The sequence below is a fragment of the Ylistrum balloti genome, unplaced genomic scaffold (assembly GCF_031769215.1).
Source record: "Ylistrum balloti isolate Yb309-2 unplaced genomic scaffold, AGI_CSIRO_Ybal_v1 Utg369850, whole genome shotgun sequence".
Taxonomy (NCBI): Eukaryota; Metazoa; Mollusca; class Bivalvia; order Pectinida; family Pectinidae; genus Ylistrum; species Ylistrum balloti.
The window spans coordinates 3912037-3929787 of record NW_026782003.1 but is presented as its reverse complement, the minus strand read 5'-3'; the positions used below and the strand labels follow the sequence as shown (position 1 = coordinate 3929787).

Genomic DNA, 17751 nt, shown 5'->3' with positions numbered 1-17751 from the left:
GTATCTTATATGAAATTGTCGAATCTAAGTGTGTGTATTGGAACGAATGTGGTATTGATCAGCTATTAAAATGTATCATTACTGTCTTTACATATGTACTCAATTAGAAACTTACAAAAATTCATAAACGACCTTTTCTTTTTTTTATAGACAAACCAAAAAGTTCTTAATAGGCCATTTTTATTGATTTTTGTATATGTATATTTGTAATTACCGGACTGGTGAATAAAGAAAACAGATATTAACTCTGAAAAAATGCCTATAGGTTATCATACAAATGTTGGCATTGCACTCACCATAAAAACAAATCATCAGAAAAAAATGAGATTAAAAGGAAATAAAAAAAACTTTTTGTCAAAATTTATAATTCACATTTAATATAGAAAGAGTACCTGTTGTCAATATTCATGAAAAAATCCAAATGGTAGTCAGTTGGAGGGAAAACAATGGGAGCTAAGAAAAGGAACCGAATGAAAGCAAAACGAAGTTTTGTTGGGTGACAAAGCATTTCAAGCACTAAGTGTGTTATGTCAAAGCCAATATATAGAGGGAACTAATATAATTTTGTACCAAGAAAAGCGATATTATTAATTACAGAAGTCCCGTAGAACTATAATAAAACTTTATAAACCGATGAGTTATCTGCTCTTGGTAATTTAAAGTCTACCGACGTTCATAGATACTCCCCTATCAATCATGTGAATGATCTACAGTTGCGGATCAATTATTACAACCAGTGATTAGAAATTCAGAAATTCCACTACCAGGTAATGCTTCAAATTGGAGTATCTGTTTGCTGTAGATTTGTCACAGCGGCCTACCAGCCAAATATAAAATGTTAGAAAGGAGTTGTTTTTCCTAACTTTAGCAGTGCTATTAAGCTATTCAGTGTTTGCAGCGATTACAAATGAATTATCTGCCCTTGGTTTGTGTGACTATTCTATCAGGCTAGCAATTCATCACCAGGAAATGTCCACACCATGTGATGTGGATGCATGCTAATTACTTGTTCTTCTTTTGTTTAAAAGCTTTGGTGAATGACTGTTAGCCTGAAGAATTACTAATGGGATTTGATTTAAATAATCACCAGTCTAACTGGCATTTCAGGACAGCTCATTTACTTCAACACATAGTATTGATTTAGATATGAAAAACCATTGGTATCTGGAAAGTAGGTCAGATTGGAGACTTTCATGGATTAAAAGCTTGTTGGTTAATCTTTGTTAATTCTGTGAAGTTCTTTAAACAATTAAACACAATTACATCAGAAATCAGAGAAAGAAAACCATGAGGTATTGAATTACCCCTTTATAATCTAAATTACACCTAGCACTGGAAACAATATTTACTGAAGAAATCTATCTGTAGCCTATTCAGCTGAATTGATTAGTTCCCTTATTTTTTTTTTTTTTTTTTTACTTGGAAAAAAAAAAACGATAGCACTGGCATGTGAATATCTTCTGATATATACTATCTGATGTACTTTTGAGTTATTCTATCACAGCATTGCCATCTTCTCAAGGACTATTTAAGCCTATAAAGCTTTGTACAAACTTTGATAACTAACTATTAATGGAATACATTATAATATCTTGTTCCTTACTTAATACATATATGTATAATGTTCTTTTTCAAAATCTGAACTTTAGAAATACTTGCGTAACTTGAAACATGTGCAAAGTTATTTTATTCTGTTGTAATGAATGTAGAAGTATCTTTCTAAATAAGGATGGTTATGTATAATGTTCAAAGTTAGAAAGTTTGCCACCTACATACCAGAATAATAACACAAAGTTGTGCTTGCTTACATTCCCAATTTAGAAGGAAATTTAAATTTGGATATCAATTACCAGCAAACCTTTTACAGTGTTATTGTTTTCAACAATCTGATACATACACTAGAGAAAAATTTCAAATTAGTCTTATTGCAAGTTTCTCATAAGGAGATTTATGAATAAGACTTAACTTGAAATTTGAGCAGTCTTCGCAGTCTTGACAAGTTTTGTGAATGATGCCAAAATGAATTCAGTTAAGACAAAATAACCAAGAAATGTAAGTAGATACTGGACAGTAATTTGCAGGTAACAGGAAGTTTTGATTGATACAATACATAAAAATTGCAACCAATTTAATTAGTACACATCCCAAAAGACTGGACAGCCTTTCTATAGAAATGTAGATAGTATTCAACCAAGGAAAAACATAAAAGACAACAGGGTTTCAAATATGATAACATTTGGGACACAACATCAAGTTTTGAAACATGAACTTTTTTTAAAAAAGGGTTATCTGAAACTGGAAACAACAAAACATAAAACAACAGGCATAAAGGGCATTTTAACCCAGTAGGATAGGAGAAAGACCTGTGAAATTACAGATCCGTACATGTTTCCTGTTCCATCTCAAACACTAACGGTACGGAAATGCTACACAAATGGTATGGTAGGATGATGCAAATGATACACAAATGCTACGGAAGTGCTACGGATGACCATTAAGAAACGCCGAGAAAATCATCAGGTTTTTACAAAAACCGGACTGTCTTTTGATTTTGTGAGAAATGTTGATTCTCACACTACAATAAACATAAATTTATTATGTTATTAGTTTTAGCAAGAGCAGCTTCTCCAACTTACATGTAGATGATGTAGGTGACAGGAGTATGGTAACTTGTACACAATGTAAGTTAATTTGTCTATATATTTTGTTATACACAAATTCCATGAGATACTAGTATCCAGTGCAACAGTTATCACAGCATGTTATTGATTGTCTACTTAAGAGTTCACACATTAGACTGTTATAGTCTTACAATATGAATTTGAATCACGATTGAGTTTTTTTTCCTGGTGATAGATGATTTAATACAAGTTTCATGTGAACAAGTGAATGCTCCAGGACGTCATCTCTATGTTTGCTCAGCACACCTGGATGCTGATGGTCTCGGGTGATAGCATTGAAGTAAACCCGTCAATTTCTGACCTACAAATACATACTTAACCATGGACTTAGAGTTAAGCGTGATTTTTATTGTCAACCATGTCACATGAAAAATAGGCTTTAATAGACATGACGAATACAGACAAAATGACGTCATTGAGTTGATGAAATTATCTATACTGAAAAGACTATTGATGTCAGGTGTATGTTACTTTATAAATTGTCATTAAATATATATTCGATACATTCATAAGATTGAAACATATTTTGCATGTAGAAAGATTTTGACAAATGGTTTGTTTCATGAAATGATTAGTGAAATTTTCGACTGAATGGTTTATGGAAACAGTACAGAAATGCTAAGGAAATGATAAGGAAACACTCTGGAAATGCTAAATGGGAACAGATAACATGCACAGGTCTGTAAGTAAATAAGTGAAGAAAAGTTTAGAGGGTCATGGACAGAAAGGTAGATGAAGGCTTACCTTGTCATACCCTGTACAGATCATAAGGTACAATGTGGTTAAGAGCTTGGCTTACCACTGTTCCTACAATGTGGTCAAAGAACTTTGCTTACCACTGTTCCTACAGTGTGGTCAAAGAGCTTGGCTTACCACTGTTCCTACAGTTTGGTCAAAGAACTTTGCTTACCACTGTTCCTACAATGTGGTCAAAGAACTTTGCTTACCACTGTTCCTACAGTGTGGTTAAAGAGCTTGACTTACCACTGTTCCTACAATGTGGTTAAAGAGCTTGGCTTACCACTGTTCCTACAGTGTGGTTAAAGACTTTGCCTTACCACTGTTCCTTGACAATGTGATTAAAGAGCTTAGCTTACCACTGTTCCTACAATGTGATTAAAGAGCTTGGCTTACCACTGTTCCTACAATGTGGTTAAAGACTTTGGCTTACCACTGTTCCTACAATGTGGTTAAAGAGCTTGGCTTACCACTGTTCCTACAGTGTGGTTAAAGAGCTTGACTTACCACTGTTCCTATGATGTGGTTAAGAGCTTGACTTACCACTGTTCCTACAGTGTGGTTAAAGAGCTTGACTTACCACTGTTCCTTGACATGACATCTAAACTGAACTCAAGATCGGCTATTTTGGTTTATTGGATATGGGAGACATGAGTATGATGGACTTTTAATTAGTTTCTATGATAGACGGCTTACATTGTAACCTAACCCTGCTTTAACTCTCCAGCTTTGTGGAGGGTCAAGGCAATATCAATGGTGTGGTATTATTCATTTAGGATGGAAGAAAGGGGTACCCTAACAAGATGGGACTTGGTTGGTAATAGAAAATGATGTTGAAGATGGTGATTGGATATAATTGGCTGTCAACTGACCATTATCAATGGTATTGACCACTACTAACTGCTTATGACCTATGCACTGCCTAGACAGTCATCATATACTGGTTGCCATATATCACTCTTGTGAAGCTTTGCGTTATAGCTTGTAGTAGGAAGAATTAGCATGGTTAGTGTTCTGCTGACCAGGAATTACACTCTCCAATATCTTAGACGGGGACGTAATGACTGACCAGTTCTGGATGTAATGACTAACTGACCAGTCAACCTGGACAGAAACTACTAAATTGTGATTCAGCACCACATCACATCTATTAACACGGCCAATATTTCCCATCAATAACTTTGGTCTGAAAACAAAATTGTTTTAGTTCAACAAATGTTACAGGCATTTCATGATCAGATGGTGAATATTTCTACTTACTTGTGTTTCAGTCAGTCTTCCCTGAAAACTATTGTAACTGACATGGTCAAACCTGTCTTTTACCTTTTTCTTACCAAAGCATGTATTTTCCTGTTACAAGGATATTCAGTTTGCAGGCATTTTCATTATGGGTCCTTGTTATATATTCCCTCTTTCTCGGGGGGGGTTATGGTAGATCAGATTTTGTTGGTTGCATAGGTTAGAGTTCAAAGGTCACTGTTGCTACTTTTGAAATGAAAATGTACTGTTTAAGCTATTTCATAAACCTCACAATAGATTAAAGTCTCAATTGATTTAGATCAGTAAAAACAAATGAGGGGGTGGGGGTATATCTATATGAATGCCTGTTTAATGTGTGTGCCACGTTTAAAATTTGATTAGATATCCAAGATGGCTGCCAGCTGCCTTATTGGATTTTATACTTTGATGATTTGTATCAATACAAGTACAAAACAGATCTTCATGAAATTTTCTGAAGATACTGACTATGTTTTAAAATCATCAGTATGGAAATTTAACATATGATTTATTCAATAGTGATATTTCTATCAATACCTGTAAAAAATAAGACGAAAGATGACCATTCCCACACAACACCAGTCAAAAGTCTACTAAAAACTGGACCTGATACCAGTCAAAAGTCTACACAACCTGATACCAGTCAAAAGTCTACTCAAAACTGGACCTGATACCAGTCAAAAGTCTACACAACCTGATACCAGTCAAAAGTCTACACAACCTGATACCAGTCAAAAGTCCACACAACCTGATACCAGTCAAAAGTCTACACAACCTGAGACCAGTCAAAAGTCTACACAACCTGATACCAGTCAAAAGTCTACACAACCTGATACCAGACAAAAGTCCACACAACCTGATACCAGACAAAAGTCTTCACAACCTGATACCAGTCAAAAGTCTACACAACGTGATACCAGTCAAAAGTCCACACAACCTGAGACCAGTCAAAAGTCTACACAACCTGAGACCAGTCAAAAGTCTACACAAACCTGATACCAGTCAAAAGTCTACACAACCTGAGAACAGTCAAAAGTCCACACAACCTGATACCAGTCAAAAGTCTACACAACCTGATACCAGTCAAAAGTCTACACAACCTGATACCAGTCAAAAGTCTACACAACCTGATACCAGTCAAAAGTCTACACAACATAATGATCCTGATACCAGTCAAAAGTCCACACAACCTGAGACCAGTCAAAAGTCTACACAAACCTGATACCAGTCAAAAGTCCACACAACCTGATACCAGTCAAAAGTCTACACAACATAATGGTCCTGATACCAGTCAAAAGTCTACACAAACCTGATACCAGTCAAAAGTCTACACAAACCTGACACCAGTCAAAAGTCCACACAACCTGATACCAGTCAAAAGTCTACACAACCTGATACCAGTCAAAAGTCTACACAACATAATTGTGCTGATACCAGTCAAAAGTCTATACAACCTGATACCAGTCAAAAGTCTACACAACATAATGGTCCTGATACCAGTCAAAAGTCTACACAACCTGATACCTGTCAAAAGTCCACACAACCTGATACCAGTCAAAAGTCTACACAACCTGTTACCAGTCAAAAGTCTACACAACCTGATACCAGTCAAAAGTCTACACAACCTGAGACCAGTCAAAAGTCTACACAACATAATGGTCCTGATACCAGTCAAAAGTCCACACAATCTGAGACCAGTCAAAAGTCCACACAACCTGATACCTGTCAAAAGTCCACACAACCTGATACCAGTCAAAAGTCTACACAACCTGTTACCAGTCAAAAGTCTACACAACCTGATACCAGTCAAAAGTCTACACAACCTGAGACCAGTCAAAAGTCTACACAACATAATGGTCCTGATACCAGTCAAAAGTCCACACAATCTGAGACCAGTCAAAAGTCCACACAACCTGATACCAGACAAAAGTCTACACAACCTGATACCGTCAAAAGTCTACACAACCTGATACTAGTCAAAAGTCTAAACAACCTGATACCAGTCAAAAGTCTACACAACATAATTGTGCTGATACCAGTCAAAAGTCTATACAACCTGATACCAGTCAAAAGTCCACACAACCTGATACCAGACAAAAGTCTACACAACCTGATACCAGACAAAAGTCTACACAACGTGATACCAGTCAAAAGTCCACACAACCTGATACCAGTCAAAAGTCCACACAACCTGATACCAGTCAAAAGTCCACACAACCTGATACCAGTCAAAAGTCTACACAACCTGATACCAGTCAAAAGTCCACACAACCTGATACCAGACAAAAGTCTACACAACCTGATACCAGTCAAAAGTCTACACAACCTGATACCAGTCAAAAGTCCACACAACCTGATACCAGTCAAAAGTCTTCACAACCTGATACCAGTCAAAAGTCTACACAACGTGATACCAGTCAAAAGTCTTCACAACCTGATACCAGTCAAAAGTCCACACAACCTGATACCAGTCAAAAGTCTTCACAACCTGATACCAGTCAAAAGTCCACACAACCTGATACCAGTCAAAAGTCCACACAACCTGATACCAGTCAAAAGTCTACACAACCTGATACCAGTCAAAAGTCTACACAACCTGATACCAGTCAAAAGTCTACACAACATAATGGTGCTGATACCAGTCAAAAGTCTATACAACGTAATGGTGCCTGATAGCAGTAAAAACTCTACCTTATGTTAGTGTCTGTTACCAGTCAAAAGGAAGTGTACTCTTATGTTTTGCTATTTGATACAATTTCCAAGTTAACCACTCATCAGATCATCATGGTCACTCCTTTATGTGATACCACAAAATCCTGGTATTGTAGCCACCTCTGCATGATAGACATAAAACCCTGTTACCCTAGACACTTTCATGTAGTAGTCCGAGAATCCTGTAACCATGGTCACTTCTTTGTGATAACCACAAAATACTTTAACTGTGGTCACTTCTCTGTGAAACCATGGTCACTTCTCTGTGATAACCATTAAACACTTTAACTGTGGTCCCTGTAACCATGGTCACTTCTCTGTGATAACCATTAAACACTTTAACTGTGGTCCCTGTAACCATGGTCACTTCTCTGTGATAACCACAGAATACTGTAACCATGTCTACTCCTATGTGGTAGCCACAGAATCACGTTACCATAGCCACTTCTATGTTAAAGCCACCAATTCTTGTTACCATGGCCACTTTTGTGTAATGGTCACTTTTATGTGATAGCCACCTAATCCTGCTACCATGACCAATTCTATGTAAAAGTCAAACCTCCGTTTCTATAAAAAATCAAAAGTGATACTCACTAAATCTCATCACCACAGCAACTGACATGTGTTGTATCTAGGTCTGTCACCATGGCAACATATATAAGGAGTTACAGGATCCTGCCAGCATTGCATTTGAAATGTGGATAGTTACTGGATTCCATCAACATTATCGTCATACATGGTACCTGGAACAGGAAACCCAAATCAGTACAGAGTAATGTATCCTCACAGAATAAAATGGGAACACAGACAGAGGCATCAGTTGTAAATGTGATAGAACACTGCATACATTGGAAGAGCTACATACAGCTTAGATCAATAGACATGGGGGGGACTTGTCATTGAGTTATGATCATTGGGCTATACCCAGCATCTGTCAATAAAAATTGCTTCCAGGTTTGTCCAGTTGATATTGCTGACCAACCATGGAAAAGACGAAAGTATGTATAGATTAGTGAGGACCAGTACATGTATTAAATTTACTATGGTATGAAGTACGTATATATGTGTAAAGATCGGGGAAACATTCTGACAAAATTATATGGCAATCAATATGTGTAAGTATGAGTAGCTCATTGGACGAGTACTCTGTTGATGAGTAATTAGTTGTTGGTCTGTTACATCAGCATCTAATTTACTTAAACTGATAGATTTTGTCAGATTTAATTTTAAGACATTTTTATCGGCATCTTAGTTACTTAGTAAGATAGATTTTGTCAGATTAATATGACTGACGTGAAAGTCACCAAAATTTACTAGTGTTGCACATGATTGGTGCCAAATGTAGCGTACCTGCTTCCAAGAGTTTATATGACAAATAGTTACAGTATTAACAGAGATATTACTATATTTATATATATAGATTTACTGCTGTCTGCTACATAAGATAACTTCTTATTGAGACATTTCCTATCAATTATAGATAGCTGTAGAAAACTCAACCTCGGTACAAATGGAAGTTTGTTTTAGTCTAAAAAGAAATTATGGAATGACACATGTTTAGCAGAAGAATACGAATGAACTAACTGACACGATTGTCCTTAAACATTTTTCGATTCTTTTAAGCAGATGAGGTTAATTAATAACACAATGTACCGTAAGAATATGGAATCAACATTGTGTCATCATTGGAAGTTGTTGAAAAGAGACGATGCCAAGGTATTCATCGTTCTAAAAGTGCTGTAAAAGACAATTTGTACATATATCCCAGCAAAATTCAACACACCGAAGTTGTAAATTAGTCAAAACTTCCAACACAGTCGTAGATAATACTGATCAAAGAAAAGAGTATCATATGTGTTATCAACAGACAGGAGATGTTCATTACCTAACTGTCTGTGATAAACCTCTGATTACTAGATTGCCCAATATTTCTTGAACTATTGACACGGCCCAAGGAGGTTGACTTAAAGGAGTTTTATTGTATGTTGGTTTTCCCTTGGTAATTTGGCTACCTCCCACACTATGGCCTCTCGTCACTTCTTGTCTGGACTAACAAGGTTTTGAAAATTTATAATGTTGTCTTGTTGCTTAGGGAGTAATGTTGACATTTTATTTATTCATTTATTTATTTATTTGTTACAAAATACAATATGTATGACAACTATCTACAGAGTTGACCTTTGCTCATAGGTTTCTGAAGCCTCTTTGGAAGGAACCATCCATGCAAAGACAGTGATAGTGGTTCAGTAAGGAAGAATCTCAATGTTGAAAATTGTATACATCATGTATCAGATTATGCACCAATAAGCACTTGTGAAAGAATGTGAAAACTTATAATGAGTCCCAACCGTTACTATCCATCAAGTATAAGAGATCTCTTTGAAATCTACTGCAATGCTTTGACAGATTGCATTAGTTCTTGATCAAAGCACCTTGATTTTCATGAACAAATTTTCATTGTTTGCTTATAGCCAGTTTAACACACTTCGATGAATCCAATTGTCAAGTTCTAACATGGATGAGGCAGCTCTGAACAAAAGCACATTTACGAAGAATGTGTCTAATGTTGGGATAAAGCATGTCTTCTTTCCTTGGAGATTCCTCAGACGGAAACTTCAGAAAATCCTTAATATTATTAATTTTATCCTTACTATTATTCAGTTTTTACACTCCTTCCCTTGTATTATTGGAATAGTTGTTTAGGACGGAGGCCACATAGTGTTACCCATGTCTGTTTGGCCTGTCACATGTCTTGTGAACCACTCAATTGATTTGGTTCACATTTACCCCATAGTATCATAATATAGGTGCTTCATCTGATCACATTCTGGTTTGCAAAGAGAGGGAACATTCATTTCATGACATTTCCTAGTTTTATTACATCATTCATGCCCCAGAAAAAAAGGTTTACAGGAAGTAATTGTTGAGTAGGAGCCTCTGGTGCTCTCGACATACCTGGTACAAATGCCATGTACATTGAAACCAGCTGATGGCAGTATGTGGACTACACAAAGCCAGCTAATCCTCCACAGACACTTTAGATCATACTCCAAACAGCTGTCCATCTGAGATAAACATTTAGTAGAATATCTACATATCAGCTTTTGAACATTTTTAGAAAGAGTAAATAACTACCAAAGATCTAAAAAATTCTTGTTGATTTTTGTGTGACAGGCACCAAGTGAACACAACTTTCCTAGTTTTGATTACACAAATCAAGCAACACCTTTGCTAAGTTTAGTAAGGATCACAAACAGCACTGCCTAAATATATCTTGTTGTTGTTTGATGTAAACTTGACCCTCAGGTTGTTTTCTGGTACTTATGCACCAATATAATAACTATGATGAAACCAGTATTGTACATTAGAACACAGAGTGCACATAGTTCATGCAATCTGTAAAACTCGGTAAATTCTGATTTTGATACGACGAAGACAAGGAAATCTGCTTGTACTTTTGATCCTTGTAAAATGAGATCTGAAATTTAGTTCTTGATATGACTTAATGTCCCAATAATGTTAATTGGAAAACACTGATATATTTGTCATTTGTGATTCTCATAAACTGATAAATTTGAAGTAGAATTTTTGCTGTCCATTTTTCCCCCACATTTCCTTCACGTTTCCTTTTATCGTACAATCTGTCTGTTTTCCAGTAAATATGCCCATGTGATATTTATGCATATATGTCACGAGTGTAACATCCCCTGGAGCTTTTTTCCTTGGCTTCACCAGTCAGAAAGAGATAGCGATGACAGAAAATGGACAAGGACATTACATCATGACTTAATAATAACACAATAGAAACTGCCTACCTTTGATTTTTTCCTCCGCATTTTTTGCTTTTAAGACTTGTTAAAATATAACTGTACAAAGTTTTTTGATAACATGGTTGTGAACTTTGTTTCCATTTCATATGAGAATTTATGAAACCTGTTTTTAGCTCACCAAGGCTTGCAAAACGAAAATCTTCTTCCTTCTTCATCTTGTTGACTCATTCCTGTAAAAGATCCTATATATTTATCAATATGCATCAGTTAGATGTAATGTTTATATTTGAAGCCATCATATTTCCAGTATTATCGTCGGATGTTCATTACCATCCAAATCTATTTTAATATCCTTTTATGTATATTTCAGTGTTCCTAGTTTGCAATGAAAAATGTTGTATGCTCTCGTCTGCATATTAAACCAATATAATTTTTGACAATGTGATATTCAGTTGTACTATCCAAAAATCATCAATTGAGAAATTAACAAAATACGAGTTTTCCGACTGTTCTGTAGATGTGGTGTGACAACAATGTCCACATCTTTGTAATGTCCTTGTTTTAAGCCTTTTTATGTATATATATGACCTTACCTGCAACAAGTCAAATGTAGAGATCTGATCTTCATATTTTTCTGACACGTATCGTACTGAAATTTGTGATCACGTTATACCCCCACTTTGCAAAAGTATTTACAAGCTAAGTATCAACTTTTTCATGATATTTCAAGCTGCATGTTCAGAATCATTAAAGCCATTGTTTACTTCAGTACAATGTAAATGAAACGACGCCATGTCAGATGTGTTAAAAACACATGCGCGATAACAAAATGGAGTTCCTACCTCCGTCAGACAAACATTGATCAAAGTCCCCAAGCATCCATGTACGTATAGCTGTACCCAAACCAAATCCCTGTCGGGGCTGCTTGCCAATCTATTAGGAAGATGATAATGTAGAATTACCATATTTCTATACGATTCTCACAAGGATGCTGCGATCTACTTGTGCCAAAAATAGATAAGCCAGTTCTGTCTCCGGAGTACTACAATATACTGTCACAAGAATACTTGCATGTGACCTACTCATCCTGTCAATTTGAATGAATACATTTCTCGTACCCAATCGGAAGAAATGAAGTATTAGCCAACATAAATTTTTGTAAGCCAATAAAAAATCTGCACAAGCAGTCGCATACAGCATACATAGCGACTTTCTCTGTGAACGCCACATGTTGCTGAATGATAGACATTCTACAATTTCTTACCAAATCTTCCTGAAAAATGTAACACCTTCACATCTCCACTTGTCTAGGAAGAGTCTGCATCCAATACCATGGGGCTAATTAAATCCCTTATAGTCAAGTATAATCATGAAAAAAGTAAATGAAGAGTAACGCTTACCTAGTTTGGTCAGTTCTAAGATGAGTCGGGATTGGCTAACCTCAGTGATCAGGGGAGAATACAATCTCTTATTAATTTGCCGCCTTGTCCCAGTTCGGTGTATATTGCAATCGACATGAAATAATCACTCCTCCCCAGACATGGAGAAAATTGTATTATTGCTTCCCGAAGCTTTAAATATCAATGATTGAAATAATATTTCACAGAGCCTATAAGCGGTCTGGTCTCAACGCTCAGTTTTTGTACTGAAAAGGTGGAAGCTCTGTTCATAAGCAGTGTTAGAGCATATTGGCGATAAAGATAGATACTGTGATATAGGATAGGAACCTCTTATGGAAATACTGCAGATAGGAGAGAGTCGTGTACTGTTAGTTCCGTTAAATGGATCTGTATTTCCTATGCAGTCTGTCCCAAGGGAAGGCAAGGAGTATTGACGATTTCCAAATACTGAAAAGGGCGTGATATAAAATGGCTAATTTTTAACTCATTGTTACTTTTGTTGTCAGTCAACAGGGAGGTCACAGGAAGGATTCCTAGCAAAAAGTTCCTAACATAAGGTCTTGTCTTCAAGCCAGTCGATCAATACACTACTGCACCTATTGGCACACCAAGCCAGGAGGTTACCATGGTTTCTGGTGGCTTTCTGTAGCTACAGCTGTCCTGGTACTACTGCTGTCTACACTCAAACTTAGGAGGAAATATACCTGTCACCTAGTTGTAGAAATTATTCTTCCTAACTCTTTCTCAATTAGTTTGGTGTTGGAATTCTTTGGAGGACTGTAATTTGGTTTTCAAGCTCGTATGCTAATTCTGTCTTGATTCCACTCACATCTGCAAGATCAATGTTACACATTTCTGGAAACTAGGTCATTGATTGAAATTTGTCTCCATTTTTTTACTCACATGTCTAGTTTTGAGAGGTCTTTGAGTGCTAATAACTGCAAAACCGAATATGTGTATATAAATGTGCAGCATATTTTCAGTAATTATTAACCTTTACTAGGATCTGCGCAGTACAAAGTGCCACTCATGTGATGATTAATAACTTACTTGTAATGGAAATTTGGAGTTTAATCTAGTGTTCCTGTTGCTGCTGTAGATCTGTGAAGATGGAAGTCTCACTGGGTACTCTGTCAAACTCACTACCAAATGGCTTCACATATTACAATATTTTGATGAAGATGTGTTACTTATTCATAAAGTTAATAAGTTATTTTGTATAGTTACACAATTTAAGTAGATCTTTTTGTGTAAATTACCAAGAAGAAACTGGCTTCTATTTCATAGCTTTTTTAAAGTACAAGTAGATTTTTTCTTGCAAACCAGCAATTGTTAGTTACTACTGACTGCAAGGCTTTTTATGACATGGTAAAAACCCTCCCATTGGGTAGAGTTGCTTCCCAGTCTCTTTCAGGTGTAATATGTTTGTTGTAAACATAAAATTTGATGTATTCCAATACTGATTTCCTTGCCTTATTAAGTCGTCTTTTCCATTGAGTCAGGATGTCTCTTCAGTGTTGTGACTAGCATTAAGGTTATCATTTACCAAATGTGTGTATTTGAAATATAAATACATTTCATCAGAATCTACCATACAAATCCTCGATTATAATTTATTTTTTTCCAATTATTTGCTAACAGATTCACTAGTGACTTTCTCCTTTCTTTAAAAACTTTTATCAAATATTTGTAGACATGCAAAACAAGTAATCAATATGTTGTGACCCAGTGACCTAGATTGACTGATTAAGACTGCAAAAATTTTAATTAAAGTAAATATTTAATGAAATAGATTGCAGTGATGTCAAGTAATGTGAAATGAAATATAATTACGAAAAAAAAAATAATTTAAAAAGTGAAAACAAAGTCAGTGGACTTTCCTACTCGTATTTATTTAAAATGACAATGGAATCTTCCAATCAGTTACAACAGAATGGTTGCATTAAAATAATTGCTTGTGTCCTTCAAATACGATATTTTTGGGATGACTTCACTCGTTTTTACACATTTGTGAATCATTTCATGTCACTAGAAAATTTGACCTCAAAATTATAAGTTGAAGAGAAAGTTTATTCACACAAGAAAATGTGAAACTTTAAAGCAGCATGTATTTAAATTATATTTAATGGACTGCCTCCATCCTGTGAATCTCTGGATTTTTGACATTTCATGCATGTAAAATTTGTTGAACTTTGTGTCAGATATTCTGTTTATAGATTCACCTTGGACATTTTACAGTTGGCTGTGAGTAGAGTCCTGTGTGTATTCCTCGTATTCTCAGTCTCTTTAGGTTACTAGAGCAATGGATGGTTGTGGAAAAAAAATTTAAAGAACCTTTTGTGGAATTCAAGTAGTTTTCAGTCATATTGATCAATTTCATGTTGGTAGTGTGTGTATAGTGTGTAGATATGTCTGAAAAGCACTTGAGATTTGTACATCTTTGTTGTATAGTTCCAGATGACTCGGGGATGTTTCTGGATTTTGCATTATCTTGAAGGAATGGGAGGGATCCTTTTTCAAACAGTTTTCCTTTTAACACTACACACTGCAGTATCCTAGAGACAGAAAAAAAGCCATACCTAGGTTATTTTAAGCTGAGGGCATTCAAGTCCTTCAGACACTACACATGAATGTTGCATCCTGCAGCAACCATTTTACTGAAAACAAAATGAAAAGTATCTGTGTAATCTTGGGAGATCTAATTAACTTGTGCTAGTCCTCATGTACTTTGGTAGGATATGATAGTTTTTGCCATTTGGGAGAAATGAGCCAATAGATTGTGTGGAATCTTCAGGGCTTTCCTTGCTAAATGTAATATGTTGATGGTAGGTTGGTACTGATTAGTGGGTCTGTGATAAGGGTTTGTAACATCACAGATAGCATTGATGTACACCTCCACAAAGATGTGCTCACGAATTCCCCTACTGTATGTTAGTGGGGGGATCTTCAGCTGCCTACTACACCCATACAACCACATCTACCAGTAGCTGGCTGCTGGAGTCTTCCAAAAATAACTCAAAATCTACAGAGGTTCCCAATGGGCTTTTCAATTAACTAAAATTTTCTTGAGTGTTTATGGCATGTTTGCCCTTGTTCTTATAAGACAATTTTCTCCGTTTCTTCAGCAGTCTGGCAGGTATATACTGGAAATTTTATTGTTCAAAATTAAACTAATAGCTGGTTATCTTGTCTAGACGATTGTGTCAAATCTGGGTCAGTGAAAGGTTTTCATTGACTTGGTTAAACAAATGTTTCTATTTCAGTGTTTGATGAAAAATTACATCATATTGTGAGAATTTTAGTAAGATATAATTTGGTAACAATAATAATATCAAACATTTTAAATTCTGCCTGTTCACTCATTCATATATTTTTTTTAAATCTCATGAAGAATATGGTTTTTATAACCATTTCAACATCGTTGGGTAAGCAACTGATGTGTTTTACTGTATGTATGACCAAAAATTCCTACCATTAAACTTTTAAACAAAAATAATGAGCATGTGACTCTTGGTTTAGGAGAATGTCAGAAATTCCTACAATATGATTTGCCTTGTAAAAATTCTAGATTTTTACATTCAAATTTTTATGACTGCAGTCATGGTACAAAGAAATTATTTTATTGGTGCAGTGTTATTACGTTGGGGATGAAAAGGACCAAGGTACAATCACTCAAGAGAATGATAAAACATTTCAGAAACTTGATATTTTTTTTATAATCCATGAAATTCAAAATTTCTAAGATCTATACATTAATATTATGTCTTCCCATTTAACTTATGAAAACTGTCTAGGATTTCATTGTAATCGTCTGGTATTCTGCCATTCAAGTTTGGAACACCAGGGGTTAAATCAGGACTAAGGTTCTGCTTGGTGTACTGAGAATTCAGTTGTGTGCAAGGTCCTACCCTTGACCTCTGTTTCCTGATGGTTTGTGTAGCGTGGCACAACAGTAGCTGCTCCCCCTCCCAGCTACTACTGATGATAGAAACCCTACACGACCAGGCGTAACTGATACGCTACATAAATCTTACTGTGGACTTTGAGAGGCATGTTCTTTTTTCTAAAGAGTTCCCACATGGGAGAACTCAAAAATTAATCTGTTTAATTTGGTTAATGCAGGTTCCTTTCTGCTGATGAATATGTTCTGTTATTCAATTATGATTTGAACTATTTTCAGCTTTTTAAGAAAGAAAAATCGTGAATGGTTTGGAGTGTTCCTTGTAAATTCCAGCACTTCTGATGAAATACACAAGTGCCTCCTTTCTAAATCTGTGAGCTGAATGCATACCATTGATGAAGTAGAAAATTCGTGCTAAAAAATATAAAAAATGAAATAACAGTGGGTGTATGAATGCGTCTCTCAAATTTCAAGAGGTTGTGATATTTTTGAATTTGTTTAATATTTTATTGTGTAGTGAGAGAGAAAAAAGACTGTATTTCTGGAATATTGACACGAAAATTAATCATGATACTTGTGAAGTAGTAGTGATGAATGAAATGAGTATGAACAGGTTAAGAATTTCAAAAGAATAAGAAGAAATCTTTTATAGAAATTCTTTGGCAACATGTAAACTTTAACATATAAATAATGCCAGTTTCTATCAGAATTACCGATTATTATATAACGGTACTGATACAATATACTTTATTTGTTGTTGTTGGAGTTCCCGGCTATCTGTAAGTGATATTCCTTAATACTACTTAATTGTCTGCAGAAACGGAAGCAGTTGTCAGCAGTAAGAATTAAGTAGTCCTTTTGTCAATATATGTCTGTCTACCATTATATTTACCCGTACACATTTATTCGTTGATTGAATATGTGTGTTTCAGTATTCTACATAAGTTACAAATTGTGCTACACCATAGAGAAGTGCTCCATAAGGTCGTTTCATTCGCTTGTGATCCCTTTGTCAGTCCCTCTTCAATAAGTATCCTTGATTGGACCACGATGTTCAGCAAAAAATAGTTGATGTTGATTAAAGGAAAGGAGTAATGCGCTGCGCCATTTGAATTATGGAAGGGAGATAATTCAAGAAATAAAATGTCTCAGGAGGTTTACGTGTTCTACATCAGTAATGAACAGATATCAATCCAAGTTTTTAGCTTGATAAGAAAATTTTGGAATTTTGAGAATTTGTGAGATAGATTATGTTTAGATTGCCCTTTTAA

General features: G+C 35.5%; 2 protein-coding genes across 3 annotated transcripts in view; both read left to right on the top strand.

Annotated features, from left to right (window-relative positions):
* LOC132545560 (E3 ubiquitin-protein ligase MIB1-like) overlaps positions 1 to 17751 on the top strand; it is a 77717-nt gene that overhangs the window by 47838 nt on the left and 12128 nt on the right. The gene's annotated exons all lie outside the window — the stretch shown is intronic.
* Positions 5070 to 7370, top strand: LOC132545621 (coagulation factor V-like). Its single transcript, XM_060209317.1, has 3 exons — positions 5070 to 5124; positions 5314 to 5677; positions 6737 to 7370. Exons 1-3 carry the CDS (start codon positions 5070 to 5072, stop codon positions 7368 to 7370), a joined length of 1053 nt encoding a protein of 350 aa, XP_060065300.1.